The sequence below is a fragment of the Paroedura picta genome, chromosome 4 (genome assembly GCF_049243985.1).
Source record: "Paroedura picta isolate Pp20150507F chromosome 4, Ppicta_v3.0, whole genome shotgun sequence".
NCBI lineage: Eukaryota > Metazoa > Chordata > Lepidosauria > Squamata > Gekkonidae > Paroedura > Paroedura picta.
Genome location: NC_135372.1, coordinates 92,804,883 through 92,820,578, shown reverse-complemented (window position 1 = coordinate 92,820,578; position 15,696 = coordinate 92,804,883). Strand labels below are relative to the sequence as shown.

At 44.3% G+C, this 15,696-nt stretch overlaps 1 protein-coding gene across 6 annotated transcripts in view; it reads left to right on the top strand.

Moving 5' to 3' along the window:
• The window catches only part of CELSR2 (cadherin EGF LAG seven-pass G-type receptor 2), a 121,914-nt gene that overhangs the window by 70,470 nt on the left and 35,748 nt on the right, over positions 1-15,696 (top strand). For all 6 annotated transcript variants that reach the window (XM_077334263.1, XM_077334262.1, XM_077334258.1 and 3 more), the window contains exons 6-8: positions 12,683-12,840; positions 13,797-13,960; positions 14,079-14,204. In XM_077334263.1, the coding sequence (XP_077190378.1) occupies positions 12,683-12,840; positions 13,797-13,960; positions 14,079-14,204 (448 nt within the window). The remainder of the gene's footprint in view (positions 1-12,682; positions 12,841-13,796; positions 13,961-14,078; positions 14,205-15,696) is intronic.

Here is a 15,696-nt window from a genome sequence, read left to right as displayed (position 1 = left end):
TGATCTGGGGAAGTCAGCATGGATTTTTCTCCAACAGGTCCTACTAGATCAACCTGGTTTTCTTCTTTGACTGAGTGACAGGCTTACTAGGTTGTAGAAACTCAGTACATGTTGTTTACCTGGATTTCATTTTGACAAGGTTCCCCATGATGTTGTGAAGGGTAAGCTAGAGTACTACAGACTGGACTTTTTTGGATAGTTAGGTAGATAGGAAACTGGTTAGGGAACAGCACTCAAAGAGTAGTTGTCAATGGTGTTTCATCAGATTGGAGGGAGATGAGCAGTGGGGTGCCACAGGGCTTGGTATTGGATCTGGTACCTTTCAACATTTTTATCAGAGATCTGGATGAGGGGATGGAGGGACTATTCATTAAATTTGCAGATGACACAAAATTGGGGAGAGTAGTGAACACCCCAGAAGACAGAGTTCAGTGAGATCTGCACATGTTGGAAAAGTGGGCAAATAAGAACAAGATGCAATTAGAATAATCAAATAATAGAATAATAGAGTTGGAAGGTACCTCCTGGGTCATCTAGTCCAACCCCTTGCACTATGTAGGACACTCACTACCCTATCGATCATCCACTGTAACCTGCCACCCCCTTGAACATTCACAGAATCAGCCTCTCCATCAGGTGGCTATCCAGCCTCTGCTTAAAAATTTCCAAAGATGGAGAACCCACCACCTCCCGAGGAAGCCTGTTCCACTGAGAAACAGCTCTAACTATCAGGAACTTCTGGATGTTTAAGCGGAATTTCTTTTGAATTAATTTCATCTTATTGGTTCTGGTTCTGCCCCTCTGGGGCAAGAGAGAACAACTCTGCTCCATCCTCCTCTATATGACAGCCTTTTAAATACATCTTGGTCACAAAACTGAGAAGCATGCATACTGGATGGGAGATGCACTTCTGAGTAGTAGAGTGTGTGAATGAGATGTTGGAGTACTTTTGGACTGTAAACTAAATATGAGCAAACAGTGTGATGCAGCAGTTAAAAGCAAATGCAGTCTTGGGCTGTATTAACAGAGGCATCACATCAAAATTGCAAGATGTCATAGTCTTGCTGTATGCTACATTGGTCAGACCCCACCTGGAATACTGTGTGCAGTTCTAAAGGTCTCACTTCAAAAAAGACACGGACAGAATTGAGAAGGTACAGAGGAGTGCAACGAGGATTATCTGGGACCAGGGGACCAAGCACTATGAGGAAAGGCTGAGGGACTCGGGAAGGTTCAGCCTGAAGAAGAGGAGGTTGAGAAGGGATATGATTGCTCTCTTTAAATATTTGAAAGGTTGTCATTTAGAGGAGGGCAGGGGGCAGTTCTTGCTGTAATGGCTTTAAACTATGTGTAGAACAGTACTGGCTAGATATCAGGAAAAAATTTCAAATTCAGAATAGTTCAGCAATGAAATTGGCTGCCTGAGGTGATGAGCTCCCCCTCATTGGCAGTCGTCAAGCAGCGGCTGGACAGATACTTATCATAGATGTTTTATGCTAATTCTGCAATGAGCCTCTTCCAGCTCTGTGATACTCAATAAACATTGACTTGCATGAAAACAGTATTTGGGGAGTTTCCAGTTTGTGGTGTTTGACTCATGTCAAAGTTAAAATCGCTGGCCAAATATCTTTCAGATATCTGGTTGGAAATGTCACGTGCATGTCATTTTAGGTAAGATCAACAAACTCTGTGTCTCAGCTCTCTAAGTGTCAAATAGAATAAAATAGTGTTGCTGTTTGTTCCAAGGAAATTAGTATGATGCATTAAAATCAGTATAAATCCCAGCCTGAGCATGTGAAAGACCACAAAGGGCTGTCTATATCCTGCTGTAGGAGCTGGGCTACATATAAAGTGAGCTCTTTCCCCCCATGACTGGACTGATCCTCTACTAGTGTGTTGCTACTGGGACCTGAATGAAAACAAGGGTGGGGGGAGAGCACTATTTGCCTGAGCTGCCCAGTCCTTCTTTGTCTCCATGAATGTGCACTTTGGGAGTTCCTCAACTCTCTTCCGAGCCTGCCCCCAGGACATACTGGTCCATCTAATTCTATGTATCCAATTGAACAGTGCATATTTATCGAAGTCAAAGGGGGTGTAGCCACAGGCAGATCTCCCCATCTTTCCCTGAATGAAAAGCATACCTACTGGATGGGGGATACACTTCTAGGTAACACTGTGTGTGAACGAGACCTTGGGGTACTTGTGGATTGTAAGCTAAACATGAGCAGGCAATGTGATGTAAATGTGATGTAAAAAAATGAGCAGGCAATGTAAAAAAGGCAAATGCCATTTTGGGCTGTATCAACAGGGGCATCACATCAAAATAACAAGATGTCAGAGTCCTATTGTATACGGCACTGGTCAGACCACACCTGGAGTACTGTGTGCAGTTCTGGAGGCCTCACTTCAAGAAGGACGTAGATAAAATTGAAAGGGTACAGAGGAGAGTGACGAGGATGATCTGGGGCCAAGGGACCAAGCCCTATGAAGATAGGTTGAGGGACTTGGGAATGTTCAGCCTGGAGAAAAGGAGGTTGAGAGGGGACGTGATAGCCCTCTTTAAGTATTTGAAAGGTTGTCACTTGGAGGAGGGCAGGATGCTGTTTCCGTTGGCTGCAGAGGAAAGGATGCGCAGTAATGGGTTTAAACTACAAGTACAACGATATAGGCTAGATATCAGGAAAAAATTTTTGCAGTCAGAGTCGATCAGCAGTGGAATAGGCTGCCTAAGGAGGTGGTGAGCTCCTCCTCACTGGCAGTCTTCAAGCAAAGGTTGGATACACACTTCTCTTGGATGCTTTAGGATGCTTTGGGCTGATCCTGCGTTGAGTAGGGGGTTGGACTAGATGGCCTGTATGGCCCCTTCCAACTCTATGATTCTAATTTTTTTAAAGGGGCTTTTTTGCTCTTCCTTAAAGAGCAGGAGGCCCATGAAATTCATTGGCTGGGTAGAATGGCTATTCACACTGAGATATCTTCTATCCTGTAGCCCCGATCTGGATTTTCCTTGTCACTTCCAATGATAGCTCGATCATGGTGATCATTCCACACTGCCTGCTTCTATGTGGAATTTCTCTCTGTGTGTGCATGTGTGATATTTTAAAGACTGTTTCAATTGTTTTGGGAGGAGGGAGATGAACACTAAACAGGACTGCAAGGGATTGCTAGCGAAACTGCATGGAAATGAAGAAATAAAGTGATAATACAGGAAATGAAACTGGAGTATTAGGGCTATCTGGAAGACGCCTCAGGCTGCATTACTGGGACAAGATGATTTGGTGAAGAGGGGATGCAGTCGGCCACACTGGCTGTGGCTTAGTTATAAGAAAAGTTGCTCACTGCGATGCCTGCAGCGTTGGACTTGGTATTGGGGGATTCTGTGTATTTCCCTGCCCAACACTGACCTTGGAGATCTCACATTCCCCTCAGGATAATATGAGGCTTGAGAGCTAATTTGTGAATATGTACATGACAAACATATGCTGCAGCTGTGGTTCTTTGACATGTGTCTGCTTTGGGCTGGTGGCGTGTTTTCAGAGTATGGTGGTAGCAGGAAATTTGACACTGTGTGCATCTCTATGTATACTGTGGGGTCTCTGCGTGCACTGTGGGGAGTTACAGTGGTTAGCGGAACTGACAGGCAGACCTAAAAGTGGATCCAATGTCTTGTTCTAGAACAATGCCTTGCTATCCTGCAGGATCAAGGATGATGAACTCTAAACCTGAGGTGAGGAGTGGGGTTGCGGTTCTCCTGTGGTGCCTATTGATTCTCTCACTGTGTTGGCTCTATGCCACAGAGATCGTCTGAAGGCCTGGTTTACACCAGTAGGTGCTGTATTACAATTCAGAATCCTTGGGTATAATCCTTCGGGTGCTGACTATTCTGTGAACTCACCTGAATTCCTGGTGGAAAGGAAAGGCAAGATTCCCCTAACATGTATTTCTCAGTAGTGCTTTGGTGTAGGAGAAAAGAGGGTGTGTCTGTTTTACCTTCTTTGGCTGTGAGTTATCTGAGGACACATCACTGTGTAGCAAATAAAGGAGGAAGTTAGATTTCTAAGGTTCAGTTGAATTCAGGTTAATTCTTACATGATGTTGTCCCACTCATTAATGGCAACTCAGAATTTCCTCAAGGTAAGCAATTTTGTACCTCCGACTTTTTTGTGTGCCACAAATGATTTAGACAAGACATTTATTTGCAGTAGTTTAGACCAGTATAACCATTGGCACTACAAGTAATTTCAGTTCAAAATGTACAACATATAGCATAAATGTACAGTTAAAAATGTCTGAGAAGCGTGCCAATAAAATAATAATAAAAGAAGTAATAAAAAGTAAAACTAATTAATTTTAAAAAGATTTTAAGATTCCATTGAATTTAACATATTGGTGAACATCTAAAACCTTGTATAAAATAGGAATGCTTATTTACCCTTAAAAGTTGCAGCATACCTTCACATACCTTCATAGTGGCACTACAGAATTTGGCAATGTAAACAGTTGTATGGCTTTCCCCATCATTTAGTAGCATCTTCCCTTGATGACAGTCCTGAATATTTGCCTAGAATAGGTTTTAATAATTTGCCTCAGACTGTATTATAAAAGGAGCAATAGAGGAAGAAATGCTCTCTAATTTCTACCTGTCCCCGTTACAAGGACACAGCCACTGGAGTAGGGAAACCTTCCTGTAACGCTCTTCCGAAACAGCCATGGGCAGGGCAGAGCATCTGGCCAGCGTTAAAGCTCCTCTTTGGTTATTATTCTCCACAATAAAAAAGTAGGTAGCTTGCTTTGCTTCAGCAGGTATTTATTTCTGTCTAGAGTCAGAAAACCTGGGGCTTTGTTTACATCCACTTCCCAGCCAATATCTTGGATTCGTTGTTTATGATTTTGGCCTGATGCAGGGTCAGTTTTAATAAAACATCCCCAGTTTTTGTACACTGGCTCCAACTGATTTAAGCCATGATGACTGAAATTTTTCTTTTAAAATAAGTGCTGCCAAGCTGTTAAGATGATGGTTTAATTTCAGCCACAAAATAATGATGAGGACCACAGAAACAGCTGTATGACTACTAGCAAAAGTACAGTGCATTAATTATGATAGGCAGTGTGTCCTATCATGGAGAAGCAAGTCTTAATGAAGGAATCCATGCTACATAATTACACAAAGCCACCATCACACTTTTTCTTAAGGAGAGACTTCATTGCTCTAGGGTTTGTTGACATGGCATTTATTCATTTATATTTATTTTATTTTATTAACATTCTGCCTTCCAAAAATGAAAATCCAGAAAGACACAGCTGAGAACATTGTAAGAACGATGTAAAATTATCATTAACCATTAAAAAACACAAGATAGTCTTAAAATGTACAGGATGTTCCACAATAAAGGTAGATTCAAGTGGGTAACTGTATAGCTGTAAAGCAGCAGAACAAAGTTTGTGTGCGGTGGTACTGTTAAGAGCGACAAATTTTTTTCAAGGTATGAGCTTACATGTGCATGCAGAAGTGTGTGTGCACATGGAATAAAACTCTGTTGGTCTTAAAGGTGCCAAAATTATGGTCTTAAAGGGCTCAAAATTTGTTTCACAATAAAGGTGTGGCCCTCATCTCTGGTAGAGGTGTTCAGAAAAGGAAGCCAGTGTGTTGCAGTGGTCAGAGTGTCTAGAGTATGGTCCAAGATTGGTCCAAATAACCAGTTTGAGCCAATCAAGCTCTTTCTGTCTTGCCTAACCTACCTCACAGGATTGTTCGGAGAATGAAATTAAGGCGAAAAGAACCAGGTGGGCCACCTTAAGCTTCTTAGAGGAAGGGATAGATAAAATAGACAAAGATTTTTTTTTGCCTGAGACTTTGAATTGCCCCTCCTAGCCATAGAAGACAGTAATGGTCCAAATGGTCTTAGCCTTGTTATCAGGCAGGTATACATGCTCATACAGCCACTGGAAAAAAGAAAAAGAAGCAAGAAAAATGGAGGAGCAATGGGAACTTTCAGGGAAAGGAAAGAGGATATGATGGGGAGAAGGGAATGAGATACCCCTTGCAAATCCTTGCAGTCCCCCTGCTTGTTTTTCTCTGTTCACAAACATGGCTTCCTTCATTTTCTGTCCTTTTCCCCTCAGAATTCCTTCTAGTGGAAAGTGCCATCAAGGTTTAGCTGACTTATGGCTATTACAATTTAGAGATGTAAGATGCATCTAGCAATTCATGGGATCCTGTCAGCCATTTATTTTCACAGTGAAGAGAGCCATAAAATGCACAAGGTGGTCAGAGAACAGGAGATCCGTTTCTGCAGAGAGATAACCATTTGATAACCAGGGTGGATAGTTGTTGTAAAACATGATCCAGATATGGAGTTGTGTGAGAAGTGCGCTCCAGAATGATTGGAGGGAGATTGGGATGCACCTTCCCATGTGGGGCAAATTCCTTAAATCTGGATTGAGAAAGGCTTCCTGCCAACACAGGGCAGAAAGGCTTTAAAAAGTTGATAACGTCTGTTCAAATGCTTTGTCCAAATGCTGGGAGCTAGACTCCTCTGCAAGAGGCAGGAGGGGATCTGGAGGTGCATTTGTTCCATAGACAGCCAGGTGGGGTTGTCAGAGGTGACTGTTCTGCATTGTTAAATTAACTTGGAATAATCTTTTATATTATTTTCATTACATCTTTAACCAGTAGACATTTATGGCTATTTTCTCTCTGTGTGCTCTAGCTTAATCTATAGCAAGAAAGTATTTTCCTGTTTAAGAAAGCAGGACACAATTTGGCTCTTCCTCACAAGTTCCTTAGATTAGTGGTCCGCAACCTTTTCTAGGCTGCGGCCTGGTGGCGGGGAGGGCGACCACCCAGCGGCACTCCCGCGCATGTGCGCATGCGCAGCCAGGTCACGCATGCGCATTTGAGCCATGCGCGGCTGCAAACACACATGCGCGCCCCGCGCAGCCCTGCGGAGGCAGGGAGCCGCGGCCCAGTGCCAGGGCCTTCACGGCCCGGCACCGGGCCATGGCCCGGTGGTTGGGGACCACCGCCTTAGATCACTCATCCACACTTAGACATGTTAAACACGCATGCCGAGGAGAAAGGCTGAAATAGGTGGGAAATTCTGCCCTTTTTGTTTGCTCAGAGCAGTCTTTGCCAGGATCTCCCAAGATTCTGATATTGTGGGAGGTTGGATCTTAACTTGGGGTGGTAGCACAAGAAATGGGAACATGATTTACATGCCCAGAAGCATGCAATACTCAGTTAGGAGCCCATAGACCCAGTGTGGCTTTATGATAATGGCCACCCCTCTTGTAGGGATTCAAGACACAAGATGTTCAGAGGTGGTAGTCTCTGCCTAGCAAACCTAGGCAGAGTCTGCACTTACTTTTTTAATTCCATTGTCAATCCTGTTGAATTCAGATCGCTTTGAACTCGAGTCTTCCTCTTCCCCCCCTCCCTATTGAAACAGGAAAGTCTTCTGCACGTGGTTAGGGAGGATCAGAAGAGGGGGGGAGGCAAATGGAGACTCTTTCTTTGTTTTCTTGAAGGGGGGGGAAGAGGATCCAAGAAGTCAGAGGAGGGAAAAAAATCCTTTCTTTTCTTGAAGGGGGGGGGGGGTGAAAGAAGAAGGTACACAAAAAAATCCAAGGCCGACAGAAGTTGAGAGAACTTAGGGGCTTCTCCTTTAAGGCAGGCTTATCACATGACCACCTGTAGCCAATCACGGGTCCTCTACCACGGAGGAGAGCCCAGATTCAAAACAATGCGATTTTCTGAATATATTCAGGATTAGCAGCAGTCTGAGATATCCCACAATAAAGGTAGGGTCACTCTGGATCAATCCTTCTTGCTGCAGAAGGAAAATTAAAATCGCCCCAAATCCAAACGGAAATCGCATTCTGTGTAGAGGGCAGGGACTGAATCGACCTGGGGTTGTAATAAAAGCCCCGTGCAGTTTACACCCTAGACATCCTTGGCGGTCTCTCCAGGGCTGATCTTGCTTAGCTTCCAAGATCTGACGAGATCGCATTGTTTTGAATCTGGGCTCTCCTCCGTGGTAGAGGACCCATGATTGGCTACAGGTGGTCATGTGATAAGCCTGCCTTAAAGGAGAAGCCCCTAAGTTCTCTCAACTTCTGTCGGCCTTGGATTTTTTTGTGTGCCTTCTTCGTTTCCCCCCCCCCACCCCCTTCAAGAAAAGAAAAGATTTTTTTCCTCCCTCCTCTGACTTCTTGAATCCTCTCCCCCCTTCAAGAAAACAAAGAAAGAGTCTCCATTTGCCCCCCCCACTCTTCTGAGCTTCCCTAACCACGTGCAGAAGACTTTCCTGTTTCCATGGGGAGGGGGGAAGAGGAAGACTCGAGTTCAAAGTGATCTGAATTCAACAGGATTGACAATGGAATAAAAAAAGTAAGTGCAGACTCTGCCCAGGAATCCCCAAAGCCTCTTGTTGTTGTTAGGTGTGAAGTCGTGTCCAACCCATCGCAACCCCATGGACATTGATCCTCCAGGCCTTCCTGTCCTCTACCATTCCCCAGAGTCCATTTAAGTTTGCACCGACTGCTTCAGTGACTCCATCCAGCCACCTCATTCTCTGTCATCCCCTTCTTCTTTTGCCCTCAATCGCTCCCAGCATTAGGCTCTTCTCCAAGGAGTCCTTCCTTCTCATGAGGTGGCCAAAGTATTTGAGTTTCATCTTCAGGATCTGGCCTTCTAAGGAACAGTCCAGGCTGATCTCCTCTAGGACTGACCGGTTTGTTCACCTTGCAGTCCAAGGGACTCGCAAGAATCTTCTCCAGCACCAGAGTTCAAAAGCCTCAATTCTTTGACACTCGGCCTTCCTTATGGTCCAATTTTCACAGCCATACATTGCAACTGGGAATGTTCTAGCTATTCTCTGGGGGGCTTTCCGCACCGGGATCCTTGTAGCAAATTGTTTGCTGAACGAAAAATCGCCATTTAAAATAGTGGAATTCGTCATTATGCATACCTGCCTTTGTAGTGGAATCCAGTTGCGTTTTTTATTGTTTCCCACAAGCTTCCGGTCTCGGCAAAAATCGCTAGAAAGGAAGTGCTATTGCCAAGCTCGTCCCGCCTCTGGCTGTCAAGCAGCCAATGGGCGGCCGTTAGCATGCTCCCAAACATCCCCTTTCCCTTTAAGAAAGTTAAAAAAAAAAAAAAACACACGCGTTGCAACGAATCTGTGTTGATTCGTTGCAACGGAGAGACCCATCCAGCTTGCAGGTGTGTTTGAGCTGCCGTTTCATCGTTCCACGCTCCTCCCGAGTGAAAAAAAAAATCCCCCCCCCTCACGGGCGCGATTTTCGGCCGAAAACAGTGTGAAAAATAAAGGGAAAATACATCAGCAAATGGGCTTCTCTGTTGTTTGTGCTTAGTGACTAAACAGCTCTGGGGAGGGACCGAAGCCGGGGAAGCCTCTAAACGGAGGCTCGCCGGTGCGTTGATCCCCGCTCGCTCGAAGGAAAAAAAATGGCGATCGCTTTGCCGGAAGATCAGAGGAGAGAGCCAGGGGGAGGGACTTTGTAGAAACCACAACAATGGTAACGCACAGAACTTTCCCGCTAGTGTTGCAGATTGGTTGCAGGAGTGTAGCGCTTTCCGGAGGGTGAATCCACTTTTGGGGATTTCCCTGAAAGCGCTACAACGAAGCGCTTTTTGTGGATCGGTTTCAGGTGTGTGGCAGATTGTCAACGACGTTGTGCATAATGGCAAATCAGTAGCGTTTTCAATTGGCAACCATTGTGCGATTTTGAAGGAGTGCGGAAAGCCCCTGGAATTCAGCATTCAGTTGGGTGTATCTTTCTCCCTTGCCTTTCACTTCCCTTCTCTCCTCAGCTATTTGTAAAGCTTCCTCAGACAGCCATTTTGCTTTCTTGCATTTCTTTTTCTTTGGGATGGTTTTAGTTACTACCTCTTATACAATGTTGCGAACCTCCATCCATAGTTCTTCAGGCACTCTGTCTATCAGATCTAATTGCTTAAATCTATTTGTCACCTCTACTGTATATTCGTTAGGGAGGTGATTTAGTTCATACCTGAGTGGCCTAGTGCTTTTCCCGACTTTCTTCAATTTGAGCCTAAATTTTGCAACAAGAAGCTGATGATCTGAACCACAATCAGTTCCTGGTCTTGTTTTTACTGACTGTATAGAACTTCTCCATCTTTGGCTGCAGAGCACATAGTCAATCTGATTTCTGTGTTGACCGTCTGGTGTTGTCCATGTGTAGAGTCATCTCTTGGGTTGTTGTAAAAGAGTGTTTGCTATGACCATTGTATTCTCTTGACAAAATTCTACCAGCCTGTGCCCTGCTTCATTTTGTACTCCAAGGCCAAACTTGCCTATATATTTCTAGTCAACAGTATTTTAAAAATTAATATGATGCTTGGAAGTGCATGCCTTTCAGTTTTTATTCATTAGTGGGGCTTCAGTCCTGTCTAGAGTTGCCAACAGGTCTGGAGAAAAATGTCCTGTCCTTCAATTAAACGACCTCTGGTGTCTTAATATGTGGAATTGAGCAGCTGAAACTGGAATGAAGGATAGTAGCATCACCTGGTAAATAACAGCTTTCTGTAGGGACAGGACATTTTGTTTCTCTAGACAGTTAGCAACCCTACTCCTTTTCTGATCACTCTCACTGGTATGCAAAAGCTGTGATTTATATATACATTATGTCATTCATAAACAATCCTGCATATTTTGCACTCAGGAATAAGTTTCCAAGTACATAATGTATCATAAAAAACATTCCAGCTTTGGGGAGTTTCCCTAGATGATCCCAGTGCTAGAGGGGTGTGGGAGGGCTGTGTACCATGCATTGTGCTAAGCTATCTCTCCCCCCACCCCAGTTTTGTTTTCAGTATTTTGAGGGAAGGAGTGGCTCAAAGGCTGAGGGAAGATTTGGGCTGCCTGCCAGTCCTCCTGGGTGCTCTGCTGTGACCTGTTGCCATGACCACACCCTCCCCTCCTCCCCCCCAGCTGCATTTCTTTTCTTTTGTCTGGAACTGCCCTTATTCCTAGCCATGGCCTTTGAATTTCTCTTCAAATTCTATAGTCCAGCCTTGCATACAAAAGTGGTCACCAATGACCTGTGTTCTTCTCCTGCCAGGCATGGGGGCCTGAAGCTGAGCACTAGCCCAGTGGACAAATACAATACAGAGAGAGACAGCCCTGAACAAAAGCTCCGGTTGTGTCGTTTACAGTCCAGAGTGACATGGCACAGTGACACAGTGCAGGTTTTCAATGGGATTCCCTTGCCAAAGTGACTTCAGAATCTCTTGTTTCTCTGACTATATTGGGTGTAGTTTCCTCCCTCCATCTCTGATGTATGTGTGATGTTGAGAAAGAATTCAGGAGCAAGATTTACTGACCTTCTAAAATCTTTGAACGACAAGCACACATTTGATGTAACCAAGTGTAAAGATCCTTAAATGCACAATTGTAAAGGATCAGGCTGTTGTCTCTTACTGTCTGTTCTTGTAATTGCCACTAAATTATAATTAAACCCTGAGTTTACTCAGCAGTGGCGTATGATCTGATGCCAAAGAGCTTGTCAGTTTTGTTATATTAATGTCTCTCCTGGTTTGTGTGTGTGCTTTTTTTGTTAGCCTCTTAAAGTACAGCCTTTTAAAACAAAATTAATAATGTTATAGAAGCATCATTGTCCCATACAAGCCTTTTTGTGCCTTGTATAATGGACAGATGCAGCAGCAGGAAAACCAAAAGAAGAAAACCAAAGTTGACCGGGCTGACCAAGGTCACGATATATACATCTCATAAATGATACTGCACAGGGACTGCAGACTGGTTGAATGAAAACTCACGGCCATAGATACAGCCTCAGATACCAAACCTGTTACCTTCTGTTGTGCCCACAGAATGCTTTTGTCAAAGCCATCCAGGACTCTGAATGTGTTCATTGCACCTGCCAGATTGTTGGCACAGAATTTGGCATTATGAAATTTTCAGGATGCACTTTAAAAAAAAAAGGCTTAACTTTCTTACCACGCTGAGGTGGATTGTAAACAGGTGGGTAGTGCCTGTTGATGGATCAATAGCAGACACTACGATAAATCAAATTATTTAGTGGCCTCCGACGGAGCACACACCACACTTGTTCTCTTTTATAGTAGACTCATTAATCTAACTAGCCCCTGGCTCTGTCCTTACAATTGCTCATGCATATTCGAATCACTGCTGTACACATCAACTTGTGTTGAGACGGTGTGGTGGGGTGGTGGAATTCTAGTCTTTTTAACCACCCAGCTTATTAAGTGCTCATTAAGTACTCAGCATCCCAAATGTGTGGACTACTTTGGAAGTACTCTAGCTCTGGTGCTCATCTCCTTGAAGTCCTGGAAGAACTGCTATTGTGATCTTCCAGAACAGCCAGCTGGCATGCTGCATGTTTTTTCCTTGGAGGCAGGGCCATGCACTGCCATCAGCATCCAACTTCTGTTCCCCCCCAGCTCCTTTGAGGGTGACCAAGAATTCAGGCTAAACACAGGTCTCTTCTTTGAGCCATCCTAGCACAAGAGTTTTGGGAGAGAGTTTTGGGAGAGAGTTTTGCGTGTTCTGCTAGCTTAGGCAACATCCTGCTGTTCTCCATTGGAGACTACATAGCCGGAGCTATATAATTGCCTGCCTTGGACCTTTTGCAACAGGAATCTGCTTTTTCTCTACAGCCTATCATGGGCAAATCTGGAGTTCCCCAGGGGCCCTCTGACCAGAAAGTAGCTGTGGTGACAGTGGACGACTGCGACACTTCAGTGGCCTTGAAGTTTGGGTCCCTCCTGGGAAACTATTCATGTTCAGCCGAAGGGACTCAGTCAGGCACTAAAAAGTAAGTTTATGTACCCGATAAGTATATTGCTACAAAAAGAGCAATTAATAGGTCTAGCTAAAGGCAGACTGTCTCCACAGTGATTACCTGCCAGTAAAATGCCTGCCAGGAGGACAGATTGTGAAATAGTGCCTGTCTGTGTTGGTTTTCCAGGTCACCTTCACCTACAGGGGCCAGTAATAGAAAGTGGAGTTATCCCTTTATTCCATCACACTTGTGAGAGACCCTGCAAGGTGGGCAGGGAGTGGGTCTCTGTGTGTTCCCTCTTATGAAGTTGGGAAAACAGTTGCTTGCCCAAGATGGCCCAGTAAATCCATTGCTGAGGTGGCATTTGAACTCTGACCTCTTGGGTCAGTTAAAATTTTGGATAACACAGATTTTCTCTGCTAAACGACTGTGGCCTTCAGTCTTCCCCAACAACTGTCTGCTACAGCAGCTTTAAACTCACACCAGTCTGCTGATATATCTTCAGGGCCCTAGCATAATTTCACTGGGACTAATGCAAATGAGTAACATGGGCCTCTGCACATATCATTCCATCCCCTATGTGTGACATCATCATTCGTGAAGGAGACATTGTTGTCTTATTTCAGAGGTGGTATGATTAGAATGTGTAATAGAAGTAGGCTTGCAGCATGGACCTTAGTAAAATGTCTCTACTGCCTGTCTTCTGTGTTTGGGAACTTTCAGACTCAGACTTCTACTCCCCTTTGGACAATGCTGTCCTAAGCAGTAATATTCATTTCTGAGTCCATTGAGGCCAGTATGCTTAGAAGGGTAAAACTGTGGTTAGGATTGCTCTGCCAATGATAGGCACTTGCAGGTATTCATAGCTCTGCTGATATCTATCAAAGTAGTATTCTATAATCCACAGGTTCATTCCCATTAAATAATGGCCCTTGATCAACCTTCCCCTGATCGTTGTCTTTTGATTACTTCCCATTATGTCTTCCTAGGTCCCTGGATCTGACAGGTCCACTGTTATTAGGTGGTGTTCCTGACCTGCCAGAGAGTTTTCCTGTACGGAACCAGCACTTTATAGGCTGTATGCGGGATTTCCTGATTGATAATCGAGAGGTGGACATGGCTGACTTCATTGCCAACAATGGGACTGTGCCTGGTATGGGGTGTTTTAAGACTTGGGGAAGAAGGTTGGGCACATAAATTGGAATCCTGTGCAGTGGGGAAGCTACCTCTGCCATTATCCATTCATATACCATCTTGCATTCTCCTTCTAGGCTGTTCAGCTAAGAAGAACGTTTGTGATAGCAACACCTGCCATAATGGTGGCACATGTGTCAACCAGTGGAACACCTTTAGCTGTGAGTGTCCTCTGGGCTTTGGAGGCAAGAACTGCAAGCAAGGTAAATAACGGAGGCTGTAAGCAACAGGAGTGGTGGTGGTCATGGTATGAACAGTAGTCACCCTGGGAAAAGGTACAGGGGAGAGTTTTTGTTGGATCTTTCTCCTGAGTGAACTAGACCAAGGTGTAGAATGTCAGTATCCGGTTCCAATCCCTAGGGTAAATGTGCCATGCCTTTGGGAAATGCGAGGTGCCCAATACTATATGTCAGGTAGGAGGCATTTCTGTCATGCTTAGAAGACAGAAAATGAAGCCCCATTGCTAGAAACATAGAGTGAGAGAAAGAGGAAGATAATGCCTCCACCCAATTTGAGCACTGTGTTGCAGTTTAAACAGCTTGTGAGAATGCAAGCTAGCTCACATCCCCCTGTTAAGGCATGGGAATGCAAGTAAACAGGAGCTGTTTACCCAGCTGCAAGGAATACAGTACTCTCCAGTGCCATTATATGTAAGGTAATGTTCAATCATCCAGTACAAGTGGGCAAAGACTAAAGAATTTTGAAAGAACCAGCTGCTATGTCCTTCTTCAGGGAAATAGTTTGGTCTAAAGAAACACATGAAATGATGTTTCAGAACTTCCCTTAGCCTGGAGCATCCCCTTCCCTTTTTAGTTGTTCTGTTCCCTGCTGTTCCAAACACCTACTGCTGAAGGATCAAAAGATAGCTAGTAAGTGTATCCTCATAGCCTATGAGCCTTCCCATTTCATGTCAGCCATGCTCTAAAATAAAAGTTAAACAAATCAACTGCTTTGTTCTTGATTCACAGAGGATTGCTAGTAAAATGCATCCCTGACTTCAAGTCTCTCTTGCCATTAGTTCTTTCACAGTCTAAGATGTGCTGATTTGGGATCTCCAGTCCCTGCAAACCCAAATGCACCTCTTAACTAGTGTGGACACTAATCTCAGAGCCACACGCCTGGCAAGCAGATGAAAAACTGGCTGCTGCTGTAAGATACTGATGCTTAGCTTAACAAAATTTGAGTCCATTGGCACATTTAAGACCAACAAGGAGTGAGCTTTTGTGTGCATGCATACTTCCTCAGACAATGGAACAGAGATCACTGGAGTACAGATGTAAGGAGAAATTAGTGGCAAATTAGTAAACAGCAGAACATCCTAAATATGCAGTATGACAATTCCTTGCTGGAAAATCAGTCCTTTGGGTTCACAAAAACACTGGGGGAATAAAACTTTTAAGGTTAGTGATTAATGGCAGACACTTTCCCAGTTGTGAGAAGAAGTAATTAGAAGAGACTTGTTGCTTGCCCCATCTGTCTCCACCCAAGCATGGAGGCATCCCCACAAGTGACAAGCTGTGCTGAGTTTGTTATCCTGTCCTGAGACCAGGGAGTTAGATTCTACATTACAGACCTCAGTATACATGCATTTTCTGTGAATTTCTGGGGGACACCCCTAGAAATACACCTTGGGAAGCACCTACAGTCTATGATCCTTGTGCCATGACCCTTTCTCATAGATGACTAGGACTCTCT